This window comes from Propithecus coquereli, unplaced genomic scaffold (genome assembly GCF_000956105.1).
Source record: "Propithecus coquereli isolate 6110/MARCELLA unplaced genomic scaffold, Pcoq_1.0 Scaffold223, whole genome shotgun sequence".
Lineage (NCBI taxonomy): Eukaryota > Metazoa > Chordata > Mammalia > Primates > Indriidae > Propithecus > Propithecus coquereli.
In genome coordinates, this window is record NW_012147523.1 from 5215020 (window position 1) to 5236958 (window position 21939).

Genomic DNA, 21939 nt, shown 5'->3' on the forward strand with positions numbered 1-21939 from the left:
ACTTAACTTTAAACATTAGAACTACCTCTGAGCAGGGAAATGCCTCCACCATGAGACCAGCTGGAAGGAAGAGCAAATTCATGTCTCTCAATTCAAGCTAGGTTGGGATATGGGTGCACTGAATGGCTATGGAAAGGCCAACACACCAGCCAGCACATTTACATTTCTCTGTCTCTCTTCACCAAAGGCCTTGCCATGATTTGAATGTGTTCCCAAAGTCCATTAGAAACAATGTCCAGTGCAACAGTGTGGGTCCTTTAAGAGGTGATTAGGTCATGAGGGCTCTGCCCTCACGAATGGATGAATGTCATCACAGCAGTGGGTTGTTATAAAAGTGAGCTCAGCCCTCTCTTGCTCTCACAATGTGATGACTTCACCATATTATGACACAGCAAGAAGGTCCTTGCCAGATGCAGGCCCCTCAAATTTGGACTTCTTGGCCTCTAGAACTGTAAGAAATAAATCTCTATCCTTTATAAATTATCCAGTTTCAGGTGTTTTGTTATAGCAGCATGAAACAAACAGAAAATTGGTACTAAGAAGTGGGGCTGTTTTAACAAATACCTGAAAATGTGGGAACAGCTTTGGAACTGGGTAATAGGTAGAGGCTGGAAGTATTTGGAGGAACAGGCTAGAAAAAGCCTAGATTGCCATGAATGGAACATTAAGGGCAATTCTGATGAAGACTGAGAAGACAAGAGCTGTAGGAAAATCCTAAATCTTCTTAGGGATAACTTACGTGGTTGATTAGAAAATTGTACGGCAAAGACTATTCTGATGAGGTCTCAGAAATAATGAACAAGGTATTAGAAACTGGAGTAAAGGCCACCTTTGTCATACGGTTGCAAAGAACTTGGTGGAATTGTGTCTGTGTCCTAGGACTTTGTGGAAGGTAGAACTTAAGAGTGATGAGATAGGATATCTTGTTGCAGGTGTGTGTTAGTTATAAAAGCACGTTTAGCCCTCTCTTACTCTCTCACCATGGGATACCTTCCGTCATGTAATGACTTAGCAAGAAGGCCCTCCCTAGATGTGAGCCCCTTGAACTTGGACTTTAAAGCGTCCAGAACCATAAGAAATAAATCTCTGTTCTTTATAAATTACCAAGTCTCATGTACTCTGTTATAGCAGCACAAAACAGACTAAGGCCTATATAGCTGCACTCATGTTAAACATACATATGCTATTACTCCACTGATAGAGGACCATATTTGTACTCCATGTCATTGCCAAACAATGTAATACTTACCCTGAGTATGCAAAAATATGCTCCTACTGATAGGAATAGGTTCCAACTGCTGTTTCTGAGGATCAGAAGTCCATTTTGGAAAAGAATACAGAGCCCAAAATTGATAGAAATTTGACTTTATTGATGCCCATCTTCTTTGTAGGTGAGAGGGAATGACACTGATGTACCAATGACTTGGCATGGGACTTTTGCCTAACTCCACACCTGCAGGGGCATAAATCCTTCATGTTTTCACCTATATTTGTCCCATTTCTGTTTAGACATAATTTGAAAGCCAGCTTGGGCCTTGTACTTTTCAATTATGTTAAAGTAAAATAGTCATAATGAATGCAGTATGAGTTTCAAGTGAGCTTTTCAGATCCTAAGTGCAGCCTAAGTAATCACAGGCTTTAAGATAAGATAAACATATGCATTTAGCTAAGACAGAAATGAGTCTTATATAAAACTTCCATGAAAAACCATCATCGATCCAATGATGCACTTTTTAAAGGGAGTTTATCTGGAAATCGGAAGGGTCAAAACGCAACCAAAAAAGCACACACAAAACACCCTACTTTAAAGCAAATCTATAAACTTGAAAAAAAATCCAGAGAGTGGTACACAGTTTTACAGTAGCCATAAGAAATTCCAGCAACTGGCTGAGTTTTTTGCACCAGCTGGCACATGTGGTGAATGGCATTCCCATGAAAAGCTTTCTTACCCTTCAGCCGTCCTCCCACAGGCCTTAGCCTTTTTTCCAAAGGTGACCTCAGTGAGGATATAAGGCCCATGACATCTAGGGTTAATGCAATCCACTCAGGCAGTAAGATCCTGGCAAACTCTGGGGATATGTGAGCACACATCATGGGGTGAGAATCGGTTTCGGAGGTTTTAAGAAGATATTTGAATTTTTGCCCCTCATCAAGAAGTGCTTTGCCATCTGGTTTACATTCAAGACCTAGCTGGCTCATCATTCCCAGAAATAAACTTTCTCCTGGATTAGGAAACTTCATCATGAGATTTGAGATATATTGGTTTGGAAAGTTTCCTCAGTTTCTCCTGGCTTCGAAGTCCCCGGCCTCGTAGTGGCGTGAGGCCCATTGGAGGCAGATGAATCTGAATAATAAGAATAATGATGATATTAAGAACCATATTCATACATTGCAGCACCTTATATTCATTGAAGATTTACTAAGTACCATACTTTCTGCTGTGTGCTAAACTTACACTTATGCAACATTAATCCTTATAATAACTTCATAGGAAATTATTATTCTAATATTTATAGGTGAGAAAATGGAGGCTCAGAGAAGTTAAATAACTTGCTCAACATTATATATTAAGTGGTGAAGCCAGGATTTGAACCCAGATCTATCTAGTTCCAAAGCTTGTGCTCTTCTTTGCCATATTGCCTTCATGGAGGAAAAAAAATGACTGTGAATCACATCAGAGATGAGAACCCAAAGAAGTGGGAGAAAAAAAGTGTATGTCTACGAAGATGTTCAGTGCATAGTGGAAAATTGGGACCAAACTAAATGCCTAATAATAAAGAACTAATTAAATTATGGCTGTGATGGTTAATTTTATGTGTCAACCTGACTGGCCGTGGGGTGCCCAGATTAAACATTATTTCTGGGTGTTTCTGGATGAGATTTGCATTTGTATCAGTGGATTCAGGAAAGCAGACTGCCCTTCCCAGTGCGGGTGGGCACTGTCCAGCCTGCTGAAGACCTGAATAGAACAAAAAGGCAGAAGATGAAGGAATCGGCCCCTTTGCTTCCTGCCTGCCTATTTGAACTGGGAAACCTCATCTTCTGGGATTTCTGCCATCGGCCCCCTTGGTTCTCAGGCCTTCGGACCTAGACTGAATTACACCACTGGCTTTCTCCTGGGTCTCCAACTTGCAGATGGAAAATCATGGGAATTCTCAGCCTCCATAATCATTTGAGTCAATTCTTCATAATAAATCTCCTATCTAGATATTTCCATATCTAGATATTTCTATCTCTATCCTACTGGTTCTGTTTCTCTGAAAAACCCTGACTAATACAATGGCACATTCTTACAATAGAATACAATGCAACCATTTAAAAAGAGTGAGGCAGAGCTATATACAAAGATGTCCAGAAGAGATAAAGTAAAATAAGTAGGCAACAGAACAGTATGCCCAGAATCCTACGTATGTAAAGAAAATGTATATACATGAAAAGACTAAAAGGATGTATTACCAAACTACTAGGTTGAACCAATACAATGCAAAATTGCTGTTTTTGTAGGTCAAAGAGTTGAATATTGGCAATTTCATGTGGTCCAACCTAACAGTTACAGTGGTCACTTTCACAGGGTAAGAATTTTTTACAATTTTCACTTTCTACTTAATGCATGCCTTTAATGCTAGAACTTTATTCTTTTAATAACAACAAGCCCGTCTTTTATAATAAGGAAAATAAAAACATTTCCATAAAAAAGATGAAAGTCAAAAGAGAAAGCTGTATACATGTGAGCTGGTTTTCCCTTCCATATGTGGGAAAGCTGTACAAGTAGGAGAAATCACGCATTCATTGACATTTTAGTTTGTTGTGATGGGTTGGCGGCATGCAAGGATAGCTTATTTCCAACATGCCTCCCACAGTAGCTCTGGGCTTCTCAGCAAGCACTAGCCCTCTTGGTACACATTCTTGGAAATAACTGGGTTGATGAGGATAAGTACCCACCACCTGTTAACTGGAGTTGCACTTACTGGCCTAGGATAAGGAATCTGGTAATGCAGTCCAATTTCAATCCTGGCTGTGCATTCGTCTATACACTGTTTAATCAGGTCTGGATCTGTGAGCTATTAAAAGGGAAGAAGAAATGAGGCTGTTAGCTTCTTTCTAATGGTACATAAAGTACAGGTATATATTTTCTCAAACTTTTTTAGTTCACTAGCCAGTATTAAATATTAAATATTGATAATTTGAAATATCAAAAGCAATTTAATATTAAAACTTACTGTGGATTACACTTTTAAAATTTTTAAAATAGGTAATAAAAACACATGGTAAAAATAACTCCAATAATACAGAAGGATATAATGTAAAAACTGCATGTCCCTCTTACTCTTGTTTCCTGGTTTCCCTTTTCAGACACAATTAGCAGTTTCTTGTGTGTCCTTCCAGGGATATTGTATGTATATATAAGCACACATCTGTATAGAGGCTTAGCTTTTTTTCCTTACATGAATGATAGCTCACTTTGTTCTGAACCTTGCTTTTTCACGACATAACTTGAAACTCCTTCTGTTTTCACCCATATAGAGCTGCCCCATTCTTTTCAACAGCTATCCAAACTTCCAACATAAAGCTTCATTATAATTTAACCAATCTCCTACTGGTGGACATTTAGGTTATTTCCAATCTTTTGCCCTTATAAACAATTTTGCCATGGATCCCTCTGAACTTTTTTTGGCTTATACATGTATCTAAAAGATGAATTCCTAGAGAGAGAACTGCTAGGACAAAGGGTATATATTGATACACGTTTAATTCTCACAGATATTCCCAAATTATCCTCTAGAGTTTGTACCAATTTATAGTCCTACCAACAAACTATAAATTTTATTCCCACCAACACTAAATGAGAGCACGTCTTCATACGCTCCCCATGCTGATTAAACTTTAAGTCACCCAATTGTTTCTGCAAGTGCTATCCAAAAAACCCTGAGTAAGATCTTGGAGAATGATCTACCTCTTATTTTAAACAGTAAACTGCCTTGCTCATTAGCAAAGGGAACAAAGGGCTTTTGAAATTCCAAGACAGTCAAATCCTGGTAATCCACTTTCAAGTAAAGGAATGGAAAGTTCATTCTGTAAAACAGAAACCCAAGTAGGAGAAGGGGAGAAACTTTCATTCTGAGGAAGGAAAATGAAACAAGACATGGATTTACTACAAGTTTGCAAGTGGGCCTCAAAGCAGAGCTAGGATTGCATCAGCCCTAGATGACACCCACAGCAAAGTCTGGGTCCACGTGGCTTAGAAATTCCAAAGGAGTTCCTGTCCTAGGGTACGTCTTGGAGCAGAGGAGGAGAGTTCCCGGAACAGCAATGCAGAGAACCACAGTTGAGTCCCCTGGGGCAGAGGCTCAATTCTCTAACCTCTGCTTCTCAGAAGCTATTGCTCTGCTGTCTGCATCGGGAATAGATTTCCATGTTCCCATTCGCCCACTGAAATTCAGAGCAATTCATGGGATCCCTTTGGATTATTTATTTATTTATTTATTTTTCTGAGACAGAGTCTCGCTTTATTGCCCGGGCTAGAGTGAGTGCCATGGTGTCAGCCTAGCTCACAGCAACCTCAAACTCCTGGACTCAAGCAATCCTTCTGCCTCAGCCTCCCAACTAGCTGGGACTACAGGCATGTGCCACCATGCCCAGCTAATTTCTTTCTATTTTTTTAGTAGAGACAGGGTCTCGCTCTTGCTCAGGCTGGTCTCGAACTCCTGAGCTCAAACTATCTGCCCGCCTCTGGCCTCCCAGAGTGCTAGGATTAAAGGTGTGACCCTTTGGATTATTAAACTCTTAGAAGAACTGAAGTTACGAGAAACTGCTTATGTCTACACAAGGGATTGGGAGAAAGGAAAACCCCTGACAAAGATATGGTTAAGGGGGCTAGGGCTTCTGGGGCTCCAGCTGTCCACCTGAACAAGTCTGGGCTACAATACTCTAAAAACGTCGTTCATGGGCTGCTTGCATGATTTTGCCATATGTATACACTACCTATACTAATACTAAAATTTTTCTTTAAATGGACTCTCTCCTAAGCAGTATTTATGAAACTGTGATGTGATATTCTCTTTTCTGTCTAATAAATGATAAAACAAGTTACATATCTTAAAATTAAAAACCCATGCACTTCCTCCCCCCACCCCCAAATAATCTCAAGTACCATTAGTGGCACATACCTCCCTCTGGTTTACCCCTTGGGAGAGTCTGAACAGAGGCAAAAGAAGGATTATTATTAATACAATAACTGAAAATCCAAAGAGTCTTGAGTGGTCTTCAGGTGAGTAAACCTACAAAGGTTTATTGGGCAGGTAGTACATCATCCCCAACACCAGGCTGGACACTGCCTTCGACAACCAGTTATTACCTGGGCAGAGCAACTCTGATACATAAAGCTACAGAAAAGGCACAGTGGTATATAATCAACGAGGGTAATGACTGCTACAGGAATTCAGAACAGGCGCTCTGCTTAGCAGAGCAGAAAAAGTTTGGAGGAGCTGGGTTTAGGAGGAAGGTCAGAAGGGTAGGGAGAAGCTTCCCAAGCAAGATGGCCTTAAACGCCAGGAAGCTTCAGTAATTCGGAGAAGGGTAAGGTATTGTAGATTAGGAGGGTTTCTTTGGTAGCACTTGCCTCAATTGTAATTGTATATTAATATTTCTTTCCATCTAACTCTCAAACATCTTTGAGGACACCTGTCTTGGTGTTGCTCATTTTTATACCCTCAACGTCTAGTCTGGTGTTTGGCACATGGTGGGTACTCGATATTTGTTGAATGAGGAATGAGGACAAAGAGTTACAGAGTGGTGACAGCAGCTGTGACAGCAATGGACTGGCTGGGAAGGGGAGCGCTCTCGTGGAAAGATGACTCTGCTTTGGGCCATCATGCTGTGGTGAGGTCCTTCAGGTGGCCAGGCAAAGGCCAAGGCTAGGTATTCAGGTGTGGGAGCTGAAACCACAGGTGGTTGTATGTTGCATGGGCCTTCAGCGCAGAGGACTCTATAGCTGGTGGGAGGGTATGTGAAGATGACAAGACCAAAAAAGGACAGTCAGAGGTCAGGGAGGCAAAACTAGTGAGAGAAGATTTTTCGGAAGTTTCATGAGGGGAACAGCCACAGCACTGAATCCATCAGATCGGTGAGAAGAAGGCTGAAGAAAATTCAGGGGCGAAAGCCTCTTGTGTGCTTAGTGTTAGGTGGTCTTCCCAGTGAGCTAACAGGTTGTTGGGGTGGGTCAAATCTGGCTCCCAGGAGTCTGTCTGGGGGCACAATTCTGTTAAACTGGCTAATGGAGGCCCTATTTTACCCAATTCTGTGGTCCCAAAGGGCAACCTCACTCTGCTAGCCAAAGAGGCTTGAGTTCAAAGCTAAATTATGAAGGGAACCCTGTGTCTTAATCCTATTCTCTTTCCTCTGAATGGGTTTATATTTGGAGGCTTTGAATAGTTTATGAATTGAAAAAACATTTCCCTGTGTACCTCCTGTGGGAGTGGCTGGCAACAGGCACAGTATGTGAGGAACAGCTCCTCCTCTGAAAACTGTCATTGGCTGACTCATGTCACCTGGCTTGCGGGGTCTTCTGAGGACGCCGAGCCACTTACAGGCTGGACTGAGACCCGGAACAAGTGAACACAGAAACATAGGCTAGGTTCGACTTTCCAGTGGTTGGGCAAGCTAGCCAAGCTATGCCTCTGGCCCCTTTCTGCCCCACGCTCTGCCACCGTGACTGTGCCACTCAGTCCTCTCAATTTAGGTCCAGAAAAGAAATGAACAAACACAAGAAACTACTCTCCTCCTTGCAGTCTCCAGCTGGGACCAACTTACTTACATTTTTGTTTTTCTGGAACAGTGTTCTAGCTTCATTTAGTATATACTGTTTTTCTTTGATGGTGTCTTCCATCTGCCCCGAGGCCGCCTGCCATTTCTTTGCAAGCCTGAAAATGCTGCGGTAGAGGCCAAGAACTTCTTGTCGTGTTGCTGTTGTCATCTTCAGACCCACCAAAATAGAAGAGGGAAAATTTGCATAAAAATGCAATTTGACAGTAGGCAGCTAGGCAGATGTACATTTTTAAAAATCAAGATCCTTAATTAGTCTAGAAATAACTGCTCTTTCTCAAAAGATCTGTTGGGTAGCCTTGCCAGAAAGGCGTAGTAGAAACACCAGCTCTCAAATGGCTTTGTACATCATCCCATGGCTGCAGGTTGCTTAACCATGCTGTTTGCCACGAAGGCCATGTTTATGAGCATAGTAAAACCAAAATTCACATTTACTACTCTTTAAACCAGTCTTGCCAGAATACCTTAGAAATCATGCTTTTAGTGTGTATCCTGGTAAAATTATGTCACTAATCTGAATGCCTAGGAGAAGGTACATTTTAGATAACTGAATTTTCTAGTTAAGTGAGAACTGGGATTTAATACATTGTTTGCAAACAAGTGCCTCCTGCACCTGGCAGGTAATATAAATGAGGGAACCTGGCTGGATAAGGACAATGGCCAACTGGACAGGACATGCCCCCTTGAAAGGGAACAGTTGCTACTCAGCTCCCACCAGCTGCTGCCATGTAGTAATGAGGGCCTCGGTATGCCAGATTTCCTGACAGCATAAAAATAGGTCGCTATCCGGATTTTTAAAATATGAAATCTCAAAAAAAGACACTAAGTCATCACTTTTGAAAATGTGAGTACCATGCAGGCCAAACAAAATGAGTCTGTGGGCCCAGTTCTGTCCAGAGGCTCTCAGGTTGCAACCTCTCTTTTAAACTTCTTTGAAAATACTTCTCAAAATCAATCTACTTTCTTGTCCGATAAGAACTGTACAATAAGTATAACCAAAAATCTTTCTGATGACTGAAGAGCTTGTGGCCCCTCTGGGATTTTACTCTGAAACATCAGTTTTAATGTCAGGGACTTGGCTAAATGAGAACCAACGTAAGTATATTGCATAAAGCTAACTGTATTTTTAAAAGTAAAATTCCCATCTTTATTTTTATTACAATGTATTTCAGATACACAAAGATACAGAGAATAATATAATAGCCATATATTCCCAATAGGCCTTAAAGAATAAATTATGTATATATTATAGTTGAAACCCCCAGTGTACCCCGTCCTCTCTCCTAGAAGGAACCACTATCCTGAATTTGTTGTTTATCATTGCCATGCATATCTTTATACTTAATATTATATACCATTGTTTTGTAAGCTTAAAAATTATATATATATAAAAATTTGCTTTATTTACCCATCTTATTCATAAGGTTCATCCATGTTGTTACATGTAGCTTTAGTTCATACATTCTCACTGCTGCAATTCAGCCCACTGTATGAAGATATCCCAACTATTGATGGGCATTAGGTGTTTGCTTTTCTTCTTTTTAACTTACGCAAAAACTTTAGACTTTTTTTTTTTTTTTTTTTACTATTTACATTTTTACATCTAAAAGAAATTCAGGGAAGATAGAAAAGAAAAGCGCCACTCCTGGAAGATTCTGCTTAGTCAGAATTAGAATAATGACTATTGCACTGTCTTAAACAAGAGGACAGGCTGGGAAGGCGAGGACAGATTTGGTGAGTAAGTAGCAGGGCCAGGCCCTTGGACACCTCATTCTGAGTCCCGGCTTTTCCTCAAACAAGCAGGCTCAGGATCATGAAGTAGGCTGCTCACTGCTCTTCAGGAACACGATCCATTTCCAACCCAAATGGGGAGGCATGAGCCCTGGAGATAGTATGCTTCAGGGTGGTCCTGAAATTATGACAATTTGGGCAGCTAAAGAATGCAGATGGGAGCTGGAAGGAGGTGTGTTTACCTAGAAACTCTAAGTATTTGCAAGGAATTCGCCTTACAGAGAATTTCTCTTTCAAATGTGAGTGCCCTTCCTGCCTACCCCGACCCTGGGGACCTTTCTTGAAACTATTCTTAAGCAAGGAATGAAGCAATTGATGAAAAGCTTAAAAGCACTACTTCACCTAACTCAAAGGTTAAAAGGACCAAAGTTATATCCAACATTAATTCTGAGTCCATGATGCTTCACAGAAAAAAATGCTTAAAAGGAATTCATAAAAACCAAGAGAGAACATCATGCTTTGTGGCTAATCGTAATAAAAACCCAGATGAGATGATGACATTTTTCCTGGTAAGGAAACAGGTTTCCGAGTTTCTGGCTCTCCCTAAAACTCCATGGTTTCATATGAAAATACGTGAGTCAGTTCCTGCAAAGGGCAGGGAGTCTGCAACTAGCATCTATTAATGGTTGCTTCACTTTCCTGTCATTAACAGACGAAACTTCCTCGACTGCGAGACACTTGAGGAGGAAAGTGAAGAAGGTCAGACATATTAAAACAGCAGCGACCTTCTTCTCCAAAGCCCGACTTTAATTGGTTTCCTTTTAGTACTGTAAGAACCACCACTTCAAACTCGCAACTGATCATATACCATAATCTGATACACAAGCCCTGCAATTAGGTTACTCAAGGTAATAAGCAGTACTAACAATTGGTACTTAATAGGACTATTTTCAAAACACTTTAATTAATGTTTAAGTGTTTTGAAAACTAATCCTGAAAGGAATTTAACTGATGTCTCCCTCTGCAATATCAGGTGACCCAGAAAACCTAAGTTCCAAAGATTTCCAGAGGGTCTAAAGCTGTATTCACCATTGTGTGCCATTGTCAAATCTAGCCTACCATTTTCCTTCCGAGTCTTAAGAGAAAAATGAAAGAAAAGAAAAAAACACCTCTTTTGTTATTTTCTTACTGGATTTCTTTCAGTTCTCTGAGGGAACCATGTTCTTTCTTGCCTTAGGGGCACATACCCATGCTGTTCCCTCTTTCTAGAAGGTTCTCTCCTGATCCCCTTCCCTTTTACCTACCAACCTCTATTCATCCTTCAGTTCCCAGTGAAAACATGGGTGTCTCAGAAAATCCTCCCTCACTTCCTCCCTCCACACCCATTGGGTCAGCTCTCTCTGCTGAACCTTTCCACAACTCCTGATATTTCTTCTTTGTAGTGCTCATCACTTAAGTAATGGTTTGTTAATGTCTTCCCCCAATAGACTCTAACCTTTATGAGGACAGCAACCACATTCATCTTATTACTGCTTAATTCTCAACTCCTAGAAAGGTGCATAATCAGTATTCAACAAACGTTTGCTGAATAAATGCAAATATCTCATGCCACAGAAAGCCTGTGATTCTAGAAACAGAATCAGCCCTATATAAAAAATTTAAAAAGCTCTTTTCCGTTTGGTTTATATTTTTGTCTTTGTTCCTAGAAAGCAACTCATTTAGAAAAACTGCCTCTTCCCAAGTAGTTTCCCCCCCTTTGGATTTAATGGCTTGAAACCAACATTTATTCCTCTAAAACTATCAATTATCTCTCACAATTAACACAAGACTAAGGTAGCCCTTGTCCTTCTTCATTAATATCAGGGGTTGATCTGATACAATGGGGTCTGCTGGCATTTTCCCATGGCAACATATCAGGAATATTCATTTGTTTAGAGGACAACTGAATTGCAGTCTCAACTGGCCATGAAGTCTATTCTTATAGAAATTTTACAAAGTTTTACAACCTTTATTCAGAGATTGACATTTCTTGAAACTCTTTATTTCTTTTCCTCTCCCTAACCCCCAAATCCCAGAATAAGGAAAGACTGAAGATGTGGGGTGTGCCTAGAAGGAAATGACTAGAAACTGGTCTCTTTTCTTAAAATCACACCCCACGTGTAAACATAGGTTTATACACATATGCTGAGCTGAAGTTCATTACTGGACACCTACTTTGTTCAGGCCTGTGCCATTAAGAAAAGTCTAACAGATGATGTTCCTGGTGTTTTGGCTTCTGGTTATAATTGGGAGAAGTTTCTCCTAATGCAGGTGTTCCAAAGATTGGTTAGAGAGGTGATTTTATTAGTTGTGATTAATGTGTATTAAAATGGCCCATCAAACCTGATTTAGAGTGATTTAGATTTTGTGTGATACAGAGCTTCCATTGAATAAATGAATTACAAACATTTTTAAGCTGGTTTAAAATACAGGTAAATGATAGCATAAATTGTGATGTGGACGCTGAGTAGCAGAAGTTTGGGGCTGCTGCTCTAAGGTGCCCTGCTGTGTCATGCTTCCGTTTGTCCTGGCTGAGCCTTTCACTTAAAATGTCTCTTCTCTGCGAGCCACCACACCCCACAAAGTGGACACCTATTGACTATCATCCGAAGCACCCTTTTCCTTGCTTCTGTCATGGCCAGGTATTGCTCTTCTGCAGTTATTTCATTCTACATATTTTTCTTCCCAGAGTCTCTGAATTCCTGCAGGGCAAGGACTGTGTCCTGTTCATTACAGTAATAATAATAAAAGCTACATTGTGTTGCACTTACTGTGTGCCAGATGCTTTGCTAGGTGCTTTATACATATCAAATCCCATAATCATAACAATCCTATAAGGTAGATACTACCATTACCCCCATTTTATAAAGGAGGAACTTGACGCAAAGAGAGATTAAGTAACTTGTCCAAGGTCACACACTAGTAATAGGCAGGGCCAAGATTCAAACCCAGACGGTCTGGAGTCAGAGCCATGCTTTTAATCACCACATAGGCTGCTCAATCTCAATGAATGTTGAATGTCTGTGGATTGCTTTAAACAGCTTAGTTGTGACAAAAGGAGCTAAATAATTCTATTCCCTTCCTCTACAAAGAGCAAAGGTAGCAATTCTTTTTATATCTTCATATGGATTACAAGAGTGTTTCCAGAAGGTTTCCCATTTATCATCTGCCCCTGCCCCTATGCTGCAACTGCCCTTCTTTAATAACTATATTCCATACCAGCACTTTTAGAGCAGGCTGGGCATTTGGCTGGACTGAGCTGCTCCTCTGTGCCCTGTGGCAACCCTGTCCCCTCCGAAGCCAAAGGGAGCTGACATCATAAAACAGACACCAGGGCAGGTGATCGCTACAGTGCTGCCACCCTGAAGGCCTTACTCTTCCCTCCCAAGGATCCATCCATTCATTCACTCAACATTTATTAAGTACCTACCATGTGCCAGGCACACGTGGTTCTGGGGATACAGTGATAAACAAGCAGCCACATATATAACCCCCCTAGAGCTTATATTCTAGTGGCAGAGGCAAATGATATCCAAGAAAAACAAACAATTTCAGACAGTGATGTGCTTTGAAGGAATGAAACAGCACTATGATACAAATAAGCAGAGATGGGGGCTATTTTATTTTGAGTTGTCTATTTTATACTTGAGTCCCGAATGGTGTGAAGGAGCCTACTAATGGACTGAGTTAAGGGGAGGGTGGTGCAAGAAGAGCCAACAGCAGGAGTGAAGGCCCTGAGGTGGGAACGAACTTCAAAGATGACTGTGAATGCAGCAAGAGCCTTTGTGGGAGGAGGCCACAGGTCAACCGAGTCTAGCACAGGTTAGGAGGGGTAGGCCTTGGAAAGGAGTTTCGTTTGTAGTTTAAGAGCAAAAGGAAGACACCACAAGATCTTAAGCAAGTTGGGGTAACATGGTGTGAATTACATCTTTTAAAATGTGCTGTATATCAAACTACTATATGATCCCACCACTCTTATAGATGGCAAAACAAGAGTCTTGCCTAATGCCCCCAATTAATTGACAGGACTGAGTTGGGATCAAGAGCCAAACAAGCTAGATGATTATTTCCCCAGCTGACTTCAAGCTCTTCCCTGTTTTTATTCTGGAGTCAATAATGGAGACTCACAACGGGCAGTGATTAATCTAAAACAAAAAAACCAAACACCCACTCAGCTTTCCACCTACTGTCAAGAGTGTAAGTACAGTGAAAGGGTCTGGGGGGCCCCAAGAACCAACTCTACATGGCACACCTAGGCACTTGGTGTGTCTAGATCTTGTTCTATAGGAGGCCTAAAGAAAGATCTGCTAGTACTAGGGGCCTTATCCACTTCACCTTTTTTTCCCCAACTCTGGAACAATTTCCCCTGCCTTTGGAAAGACTATCACAGCATGAACAACTTGGGAGTTTAAGGGCAGAGATGAAAATTCCCTTTCCCCAGATGAAATTTATAGAAGTATGACTCTGGTCTCAGGAATGTCAAAATTCCAAATATTGGACTCTCCTGAGGCTTTGCCTTCTATTGAAGAAAATGTGTTGCAGAAAAAACAGCAGAAGGGATAAGAAAAAGGCAAGGGGAATTCACCCTGACTTTTAAGCCCTGGGAGGTTAAGGGAAAGATACCTTTCCATTCTTTCAGGAAATACATGCCCTAGGTGGAATTTTTTTTTCCCCTCATAACTAATGACTGTAGTATAGTCAAATTTCTCTCCCAAGAACTTTATGAATTTTTGGGGGGTGGTGTGTCAGGGGAGCATTATAAAATCCCCCCAAGTGAAATCACGGTCTTATGTGCTCATTGTGCACCAACGGTGGCATGTCTCATGTCCTTTTGCCCTATCTCCTTAGATCTGGGACCCCTTCCTTTTTGCCACATGAAGGCTCTAACTCACACAAGTGAAATATCCTTTCTTTGTTTATTTGCTGCTTCTCATCCTTTGGCTTCCACCACTCCTCGAGGGGTGCCTTCTTCATCCTGAGATGGGTCAGGGCCCCTGCTATGTACACTCCTGGCACCTGTAGCTTACTCCTATCATAACATTTGTCCTACTCTATTGTAATTTTATTTGACTTACCTTTCTTCTTCCACTGTGTGTGTGTTGTAGGGGAGGGGTGCTGGGGAGTTGGCATTGTCTCATTCATTACCCTCTTAGGCTGGCACATAGTTGGAACATGACAAATATTAGAAGAATAAATTTATACACACGGAATGGTCACTAGTAATGTCTACTCTCATCACGATATACATGGTGGTGTTTGGACCAAGTTTCCCAACTGAAGATCCCAGAGTACTTTAAAATACTAAGTAACCCTCACAATGTTTTCAAGAGCAGTGGGTGTCAGGATAAAGAACTGAAGATTCGGTGTCATTTGGGAGGAAGTCCTTTCAGTTCCATCTAGGGCAGCATAAGATACACGGCTGTGATGTAACCCTCACTCTTAAGTTCTTTTAAGGTCAGTTAGGGTTTGTTTGTCCACTGGACTGAAATGCTTTCCAATGTGTCTGTGAAGCTTAGAACCAAACATACAGAAAAATTAGGTTCTGATACTTTTCTTCTTGAAAAACAATCCTTTTAGGGAATAAGGTCCGTTGTACCCAATTATCATGGGTTAAAACCATGATCAGAAAATTGTCATGGCCAGGCATGGTGGCTCATGCCTGTAATCCTAGTACTCTGGGAGGCTGAGGTGGGAGGACTGCTTGAGCTCAGGAGTTCAAGACCAGCCTGAGCAAGAGTGAGACCCCATCTCTACTAAAAATAGAAAAATCAGCCCGGCGTTGTGGTGCGCGCCTGTAGTCCCAGCTGCTCTGGAGGCTGAGACAGGAAGATCTCTTGAGCCCAGGAGTTTGAGGTTGCAGTGAGCTATGATGACACCACTGCACTCTACCTGGGGCACCAGAGTGAGACTTGGTCTCAAGAAAAAACAAACAAACAAAAAAAAAACTTTTGTCATTTGGAAAACCTCTAGAGAATTGATAATGCCAGAGCTAGCAGACTTTCTTACCTTAGATAGCAGAATAGAGAATGTCTGTCTCGGTTTTAAGCATTTAAAGTTTGTCTACATTTGTAAGAACAGCAGATATAATATAAAAAAATGAACCTATGGGATCTGGGTGGACAAATCTGAATCTGAATCCTGACTTCACCCCACTGGGCAAATTATTAACCTTCCTGAGCCTCAGTTTCTCAAAACGTAAAATGGGGTAACAACAGAACCTTCTTCAAAGAGTTGTAAGGATTATTCATAAAACAATCTATGTAAATCATTTAGCACTGGGAGTTAACAAAGGTAAATGTTACCTGAATAGGAGGAAATAGTGGAGGAACAGTGAGGCCTCTTTTATCTGTGCTGAGCTTTGTCTGCAGAGGAGAGAAAAGAAATGTGTGGCCTGTTGGCGAATTTATTGCTTTGTGGTAGTAATGGATTTTCCTAAAGCTGTTTCCCTCTGATCATTAATAATCCCTGTACAGCAAAAGGCTATTGTTCTTTGGTATGAGTAAATAACCCTGTTGGAGGCACTGCTTATCTTCAGACCACAGCGCATACTTCTTACTGGAAATATAATGCAGGTGCCAACACAAAAGGCATGATCAAGCTTCCCTTCCTATTTTTCTTCCTTTATCTCTTACTCCTTATTTATCCTTCAGTGTACTTTTCTTCTAGATCTGTTACACTCCCTTCTTTTTGGCATTCACTCATCCCCTATACAATATCATCCTTACCCCAATCAAATAACCTTGAAGTGAAACTGTGCTCCACATATCTCTGGCCTCTTATCCTCCCCTCCATCAATCTCACACACACACACACACACACACACACAGACCCCGTGGACTTATTTCCTGGATTCAGTTTTTGGTTACTAGAATCCAAAAAGGGAAGTGTAATACCACACACTGTTTTGCAAATCTCAGGATATGCTTGTGTGGTGAACTTAATCATACCACAGCTATTCTCTGAAACAGCATTTTTTTACATAGAAAGTGACAAGAATATGGTGTGTCAGTGATGGGGGCAGGGAGGAAAGGGCAGATCACATTTTTAGTTGATGTAAGGGCCCTGAAATATAGGAATTTTTCAGAACATGAGGAAAAACCAAAATATTAATGTCTGGAAGACTTCTACAATAACTACCCCAAACAAGATCACGGGAGGCAAGCACACCCATTTTATATACATTATACCAGCTCTGAAGCACACACAAGATTATACTTGTATGGGGGAACTCTAATCAGGCTACTGCAACCAAGATATAACCACCAAGAGATAAACAGCTATTTTTCCCTTTAGGGATAGAAATTCTACATGGAACTCCGGTTGTGAGTCCCTCAGTTCAAAAGAAATGGAAGTATCTGTTTCATTAGCATATTTTGAGAGACAAAGACAAGGATCAGGTAGAGGTGGTGAAAACCATTTACCAGAAGTAGGAGGTGGTATCAGAGATGCACAGGAGGGGCTGGAAACAGAAGGCCAGTGCTAACGATCGAGTAGTCATTCATTTATAACTCCCCAGCCAGGATCTTCAACCCTTCATATCGATTAGAGAAGTCTGAGAACACAAAACACTCATTTAAATTCCTGTTTTGGATAATTTTCTAAGGAACTGGATTAGGAAACTGACCAAAGAGTTTTGGCTACATTAGATACAGCTGGAGCTTTCTAGCACCTGACCCTGGATCTGGGTATCTGATTAATAACTGCACTCTGCACGGGGGTTCATGCCTTCAGAACAGTTTCTAAGTATCCTCCACCTATCAAGTAACTATCAAGCGAACAACTTTTCTCATCTGCAGAGACACCAGAGCTCCTTACTAAGTTCTTTGACTTTTTCACGTGTGGGGAATGACTAGCATCCAGAGTACCCTCAAGTTCCTCCAGTCCAGTGCCGACCAATAGAACTTTCTGCAATGGAAATGTTCTGTCTGCCCTGTCCAATAGGGTAAACACTGGCCACATGTAGCTACCGGGCATTTGAAATATGGTTAGTGTACCTGAGCAACTGAATTTTTATTTTATTTAAATAGTCACATGTGGCTAGTGACTACATAGTACTGGTAGCACAGCTCTAGACCAAGAATTGCAAATCAAATGCCCACAGGGGTCAGCCAGGTAGTGGAAGGGAGAGGAGGCCTTTGGCAAACTCTGAGCATGAGCCACACACAAAGGGGAAAGTGGTTTTTCAGCTCTAGCTGACTGTTGTTGCATAGGAACCTAAGGCTGGTATTATCAGATTGTCTGATTTTTCAAATGAAGCTGAAAATCTGGATTTGGATGTCCAATTTTTAAATGTTGGCAAGTAAATTTAAAAAAGAATTTAAATCACTGTGTGGGCCGAACAATATGTTTGCAGGCAATATCTGTCTTGTCAGTTAGCAACTTCAAATCTAGGCCAACCCTTCAGCACAAAGAGAAGGGGCCTTATCCAACAAGGCCACTGTGCTGGTCAGTAGCAGATCCAAGACTACAACCCAGGCCTTCTGATTCTTCTTCTGATACCCTTTCCACTATGTTACGATATTGACCATAATGGTGGTGGCTTTGGCAGCAGTGGCAGGAAAAAAAACCCCTTTGTCAGAAGCTGTTGAATTCCATGGCTGATACCTTATGAACAGTGTTCCCACCCAGCTACAATCACCTAGTACAGAGCCACTAGGCTCTGTACTAGGAACCAGGAAGACACAGAGAAGCAATAGTCTGTGGGGGGAAACAGATACATAAATAATTTATCAAAAAAGTCAGGTTTTCTATAATGGACACAAATTACCTGTGCACATGTCCAAAAGAAATGACAGCTGGGAGGGGAAGGGAGGGAAGAGATTTGAGCCAAGCCTTAGAGGATGAGAAGAGCTGGCGAGTGGGTGGATGAGTCTCACTGATTATGAGTGTGGGTCCGATTATTCCAGGATATTAAAGGGGCCTCCTCCTTTTCTTTAAGGTCTTGTCTGTGTTAAGAGTCTTTTTTGCTTGGGCTTCTCCTTCTCTAGGTAATCTCTAAATGTTAAGAGCCCCAAGGAGTTTAGGGGCTTCTTTTACTCTTATCTACACTCTCTTCATAGGTGATGTGAGGGATGGAAAAAAACCCTGCATTTACTATCTCCAACAATGACTTTCCCCCTGACTTGTATATCTGACTTCCAGACATCTTCACTTGAATTGTTAATAGACTTGTCAAACTTAGCATGTTCAAAAGAGTACTTAAGATACTCCTTTCCAAACTGTTTTCTCTTAGGGAGTCATCCTTGATTCCTCCTTCTCCCACACACTTCACATCCAATTTCCCCACAAGTCCTACAAAAACCACCTCCAAAATATATTCTGAATCTAATTCCCTCCATTTCCACCGATGACCCTTTCAACACAGTTAGTCACCTCTCCCTTGGCCTACTGCAACAGCCTCCTAACAGGTCTGACTACTTCCACCCCTCTCTATCCAGCAGCCCGAGTGATTCTTAAAAAATGTAAATCAGGTTAGGTCACTTCCCTCATTAAAACCCTTCGGTAATACAATAGGCAAACCCTTGCCTTGGGCTGAAAGGCTCTGCCGGGTAAGGCCGGGCCACTTCTCCAAATTCATCACAGAGCACTCTGCCTGCCCCTTCCTCTTTCGGGAAGCCGCATGGCCTTCTGGTTGTTTCCTGCCTTAAAACCCTTCTCATTGGCTTTTTTTTCTCCACCTAGAAAGCTCATGCCCTATCTTCCCTCTTCTCTTGGATCCCCGCAAAACCGCGGCCTCCACTGAACAGCCTTACCGGATTTAGAGCGGCCCTCCCCCCATCTTCTATCACTTCATCCGGTCTTTGGGGCATTTCTCACTTGCTGGTATCTTCATTATTGATTTACGTGTTCACTCTCTCCTGCACTCGAATGAAAAGTACGGACCAAGGCCTCCGTCTTATTCTCAAGTTTGTCGATCGAGGGAATTAGGAAGTTGGCTCTCACTGTCCTAGAAAGTCTCCGTTCCTGTACGGTGCCTCGTTTGGGTGACCTTCCCCAGCCAGACGCCTCTCACCCCGGAACCGCCCCGACCATCCTCATTTACACTCTGGGATCCGAAAGCTTCACAAAAGCCTCAAATGGGCCTCCAAACGGCACCTCAGCGTCCCCAAACCAGGACTCCCCTTCCCGGCCACTTCCGTGAGGCAAAGTGCCCGAGGCCAGCAGCGATGACAACGAGCCGCCCTCGCGAGGCTGGGGTCACATAAGCGCGTCTCCTAGCAACGCCGCACCCCCACCCTCACCCCCACCCTGCCCCTGGGGAGCCAACCCCTTCACCCCAGTCTCCCGCGTCTGGAGTCAGCGTCTCCATCCCCTACACTCACTCTGCGTCAGTCCTGCCTTCCCCCACCCACAGAAGCGCCGCAGCCCTGGGCGGGATAGGAGGAGGCGGCGCCAGGAGCCTAGCCGAGCGGTGGCGGACGGAGCACTGGCTGGTCCGGTAGGCCAGGCCGGACCGAACCACCAGGCCCGCCTGTGCGGGAGCACTAGTTCCAGGTCAGGGGTAGTCTAAAGCCTCCCCAAACCTCAAACTCTGCCCCATTCTCCGCCGCATCCAACACTATAGCCAACTTCATCCTCTCCCTATTTTCCCTTTATCCTCTCGTTATCCTCCTCCCTCCATGTCATTAAAAAAAAAAAAAAGTGGTCCAGCCCAGCCCCTTCTAGCCCGCCCTCCTTGTTGCTAGGCCTTTGCCCTTACTTGGCGACGGCTTCGTACGTCTTTGCGTACGTCGTGACGCAATCTTCGACTCGTTCCCTTCCCTCCCCTCTCCCGTTCTCTCTCCTGGAGCTGGCGGCCGGCGGGGTTACCGGAAGTGATGATGCAGGAGGCGATGGAGGGGGCGGGGCTTCGGGGCGGCCGCCACCGGTGGGCCGCAGATGAAGAGGAGGCGGTGGCAGTGGTGGAAGAAGAGGCGGCGGCGGCGTGGGTAGGGAGCCTGGAAACGCGAGCGGGGATGGTAGGTGGTTTGGACCCGCCGGGCCGCCGTCGTTTCCAGAAAGGGTTTGACTGGAGGAACCTCTGGAGCAGCTGTGAGTTTGGGGGGGAGTTGAGGAAAAGGGGGGGTACTGTCTAGAGATGAAGGGGCGGGGGTTGGGTACCTTCGAGAAAGGGGGGTGGAAGGGGAGGAGTGGAAATCAGCGCCTTGTCTGGACTGGTCCCTCTGGAAGAAGAGGCTGTGAGGGGAGCCTGTGGCGTGTCAGCCTCAGGGCTCAGAAAACTTACCTACTGTCCCTGCCTCCCCACCGCCAGCACCCCTCAATCCAGTGCCTGGGGATCTGGGGGCTGAGCTGCCCTGGAGCGGGTGCAGACTCTGGTCCTATGTCCTGGGTAAGCGCTGTGAGGTAGGAGCCCAAAGGGGAGGCGGTGGGCGAATCTCTAGCTCCCTCCGCCCTCATTTCCCTCCCCACCCCCATCCTTCTCTTTAATCATTAACAGCCCTGGAATTAAGGGGCTCAGACCTGAAGGCCTTTCTTGTGCACCTTTGCTATAAACGATAACCATCTGTGCCAGAGGTAATGGGGCTGTAGGCTTTGCCTGTATCCTGCATAGGAAGTGGAACGGGGTGACAAATGTATTGTTTTTCCTACTCCCCGTCACCCCCCCATCCTCCCCCATACACACCCCTCGTTTCCACTTTAATTCTTTGTGGCTGAGTGGCAATCGTGGGGTTTTTTTTCCTCCTTTTCTTCCTTTATGGTACTCAGTACCTTGGCTACCTCTTTTGAATTTGGTGTTCAGTCTCTATCCCAGATCTTAACTGCAAGCTTTGTAATACTTCAGTTACAGGCTGTCACATCGGGAGTACCTCTCAATGCCTGGTAGCTCCCGATTATAATGAACATTTTCTTTTATGAATACTGGAGTTCCAAAGCCCTTGCAAGGAATCCTAAATGGCATCATAGCCCAGGAATCAAGGTCTCTTGCTCTAAATACTTTATGTGTGAGGAATTTACATGTTGTCAACTCTTTACAAAATGATTTGATGCTAGGCTAATTCTGGATTTCTGTGTTTCTCTCCACCCACTCTTCATGATGCACTTCAGAGAACAGAAAACCCCATATTACTTTTTTGTTTCTACAATTGGACAATAGCTCTTTTTTCTCCATTTGTATGTGGCACACAAATCTTCAGTGACACATTCAGCTTGTGCTGATTTTCATCTTATTTACGTAGCTGATTCTTTGTGTATAGGTGGTCTTAAATGACACAATGTTATCTGTTTAGTTTGTTTTAAAGAAAAATACAAACCAATAATGGATGTGAGAAACTTGTTTGAAGAAAGCAAAGAATGATTGGAAAGAAGGTCTCTTTGTTGATAGGCTGATGGTTTTTAAAAAAACCACCA

General features: G+C 42.9%; 2 protein-coding genes across 8 annotated transcripts in view; one reads left to right on the plus strand and one right to left on the minus strand.

Moving 5' to 3' along the window:
* Window positions 1-1349: 1349 nt before the first annotated feature.
* LYRM1 (LYR motif containing 1) lies at window positions 1350-20834 on the minus strand. 7 transcript variants are annotated; one of them, XM_012645011.1, is made up of 6 exons: window positions 20816-20834; window positions 17013-17143; window positions 15894-15953; window positions 7814-7972; window positions 3969-4061; window positions 1350-2344 (listed from the first exon to the last, which is right to left on the minus strand). In XM_012645011.1, the coding sequence occupies exons 4-6, from the start codon at window positions 7970-7972 to the stop codon at window positions 2228-2230; spliced, it is 369 nt and encodes a 122-aa protein (XP_012500465.1). In that variant the 5' UTR covers window positions 15894-15953; window positions 17013-17143; window positions 20816-20834; the 3' UTR covers window positions 1350-2227. The 7 variants fall into 7 exon arrangements, with proteins under 7 accessions (XP_012500465.1, XP_012500468.1, XP_012500464.1 ...); XM_012645014.1 differs by lacking the exons at window positions 15894-15953; window positions 17013-17143; window positions 20816-20834 and adding exons at window positions 9873-9954; window positions 18359-18585; window positions 20291-20528; XM_012645010.1 differs by lacking the exon at window positions 20816-20834 and adding an exon at window positions 19914-19934.
* DCUN1D3 (DCN1, defective in cullin neddylation 1, domain containing 3) overlaps window positions 20489-21939 on the plus strand; it is a 47876-nt gene continuing 46425 nt past the window's right edge. The window contains exon 1 of the mRNA XM_012645007.1: window positions 20489-20622. The gene's annotated coding sequence lies outside the window, so the exon portion shown is untranslated. The remainder of the gene's footprint in view (window positions 20623-21939) is intronic.

What these genes read in the sequence shown, in the direction of transcription:
- LYRM1 (XM_012645011.1), bottom strand. Translation starts at nt 7,972, where the DNA reads ATGACAACAGCAACACGACAAGAAGTTCTTGGCCTCTACCGCAGCATT. An exon ending in TGTTCCAGAAAAACAAAAAT is followed by an intron (nt 4,062 to 7,813) that starts GTAAGTAAGTTG and finishes CCCTTTTAATAG; the next exon opens with CTCACAGATCCAGACCTGAT. An exon ending in AGATTCCTTATCCTAGGCCA is followed by an intron (nt 2,345 to 3,968) that starts GTAAGTGCAACT and finishes CTTATTATTCAG; the next exon opens with ATTCATCTGCCTCCAATGGG.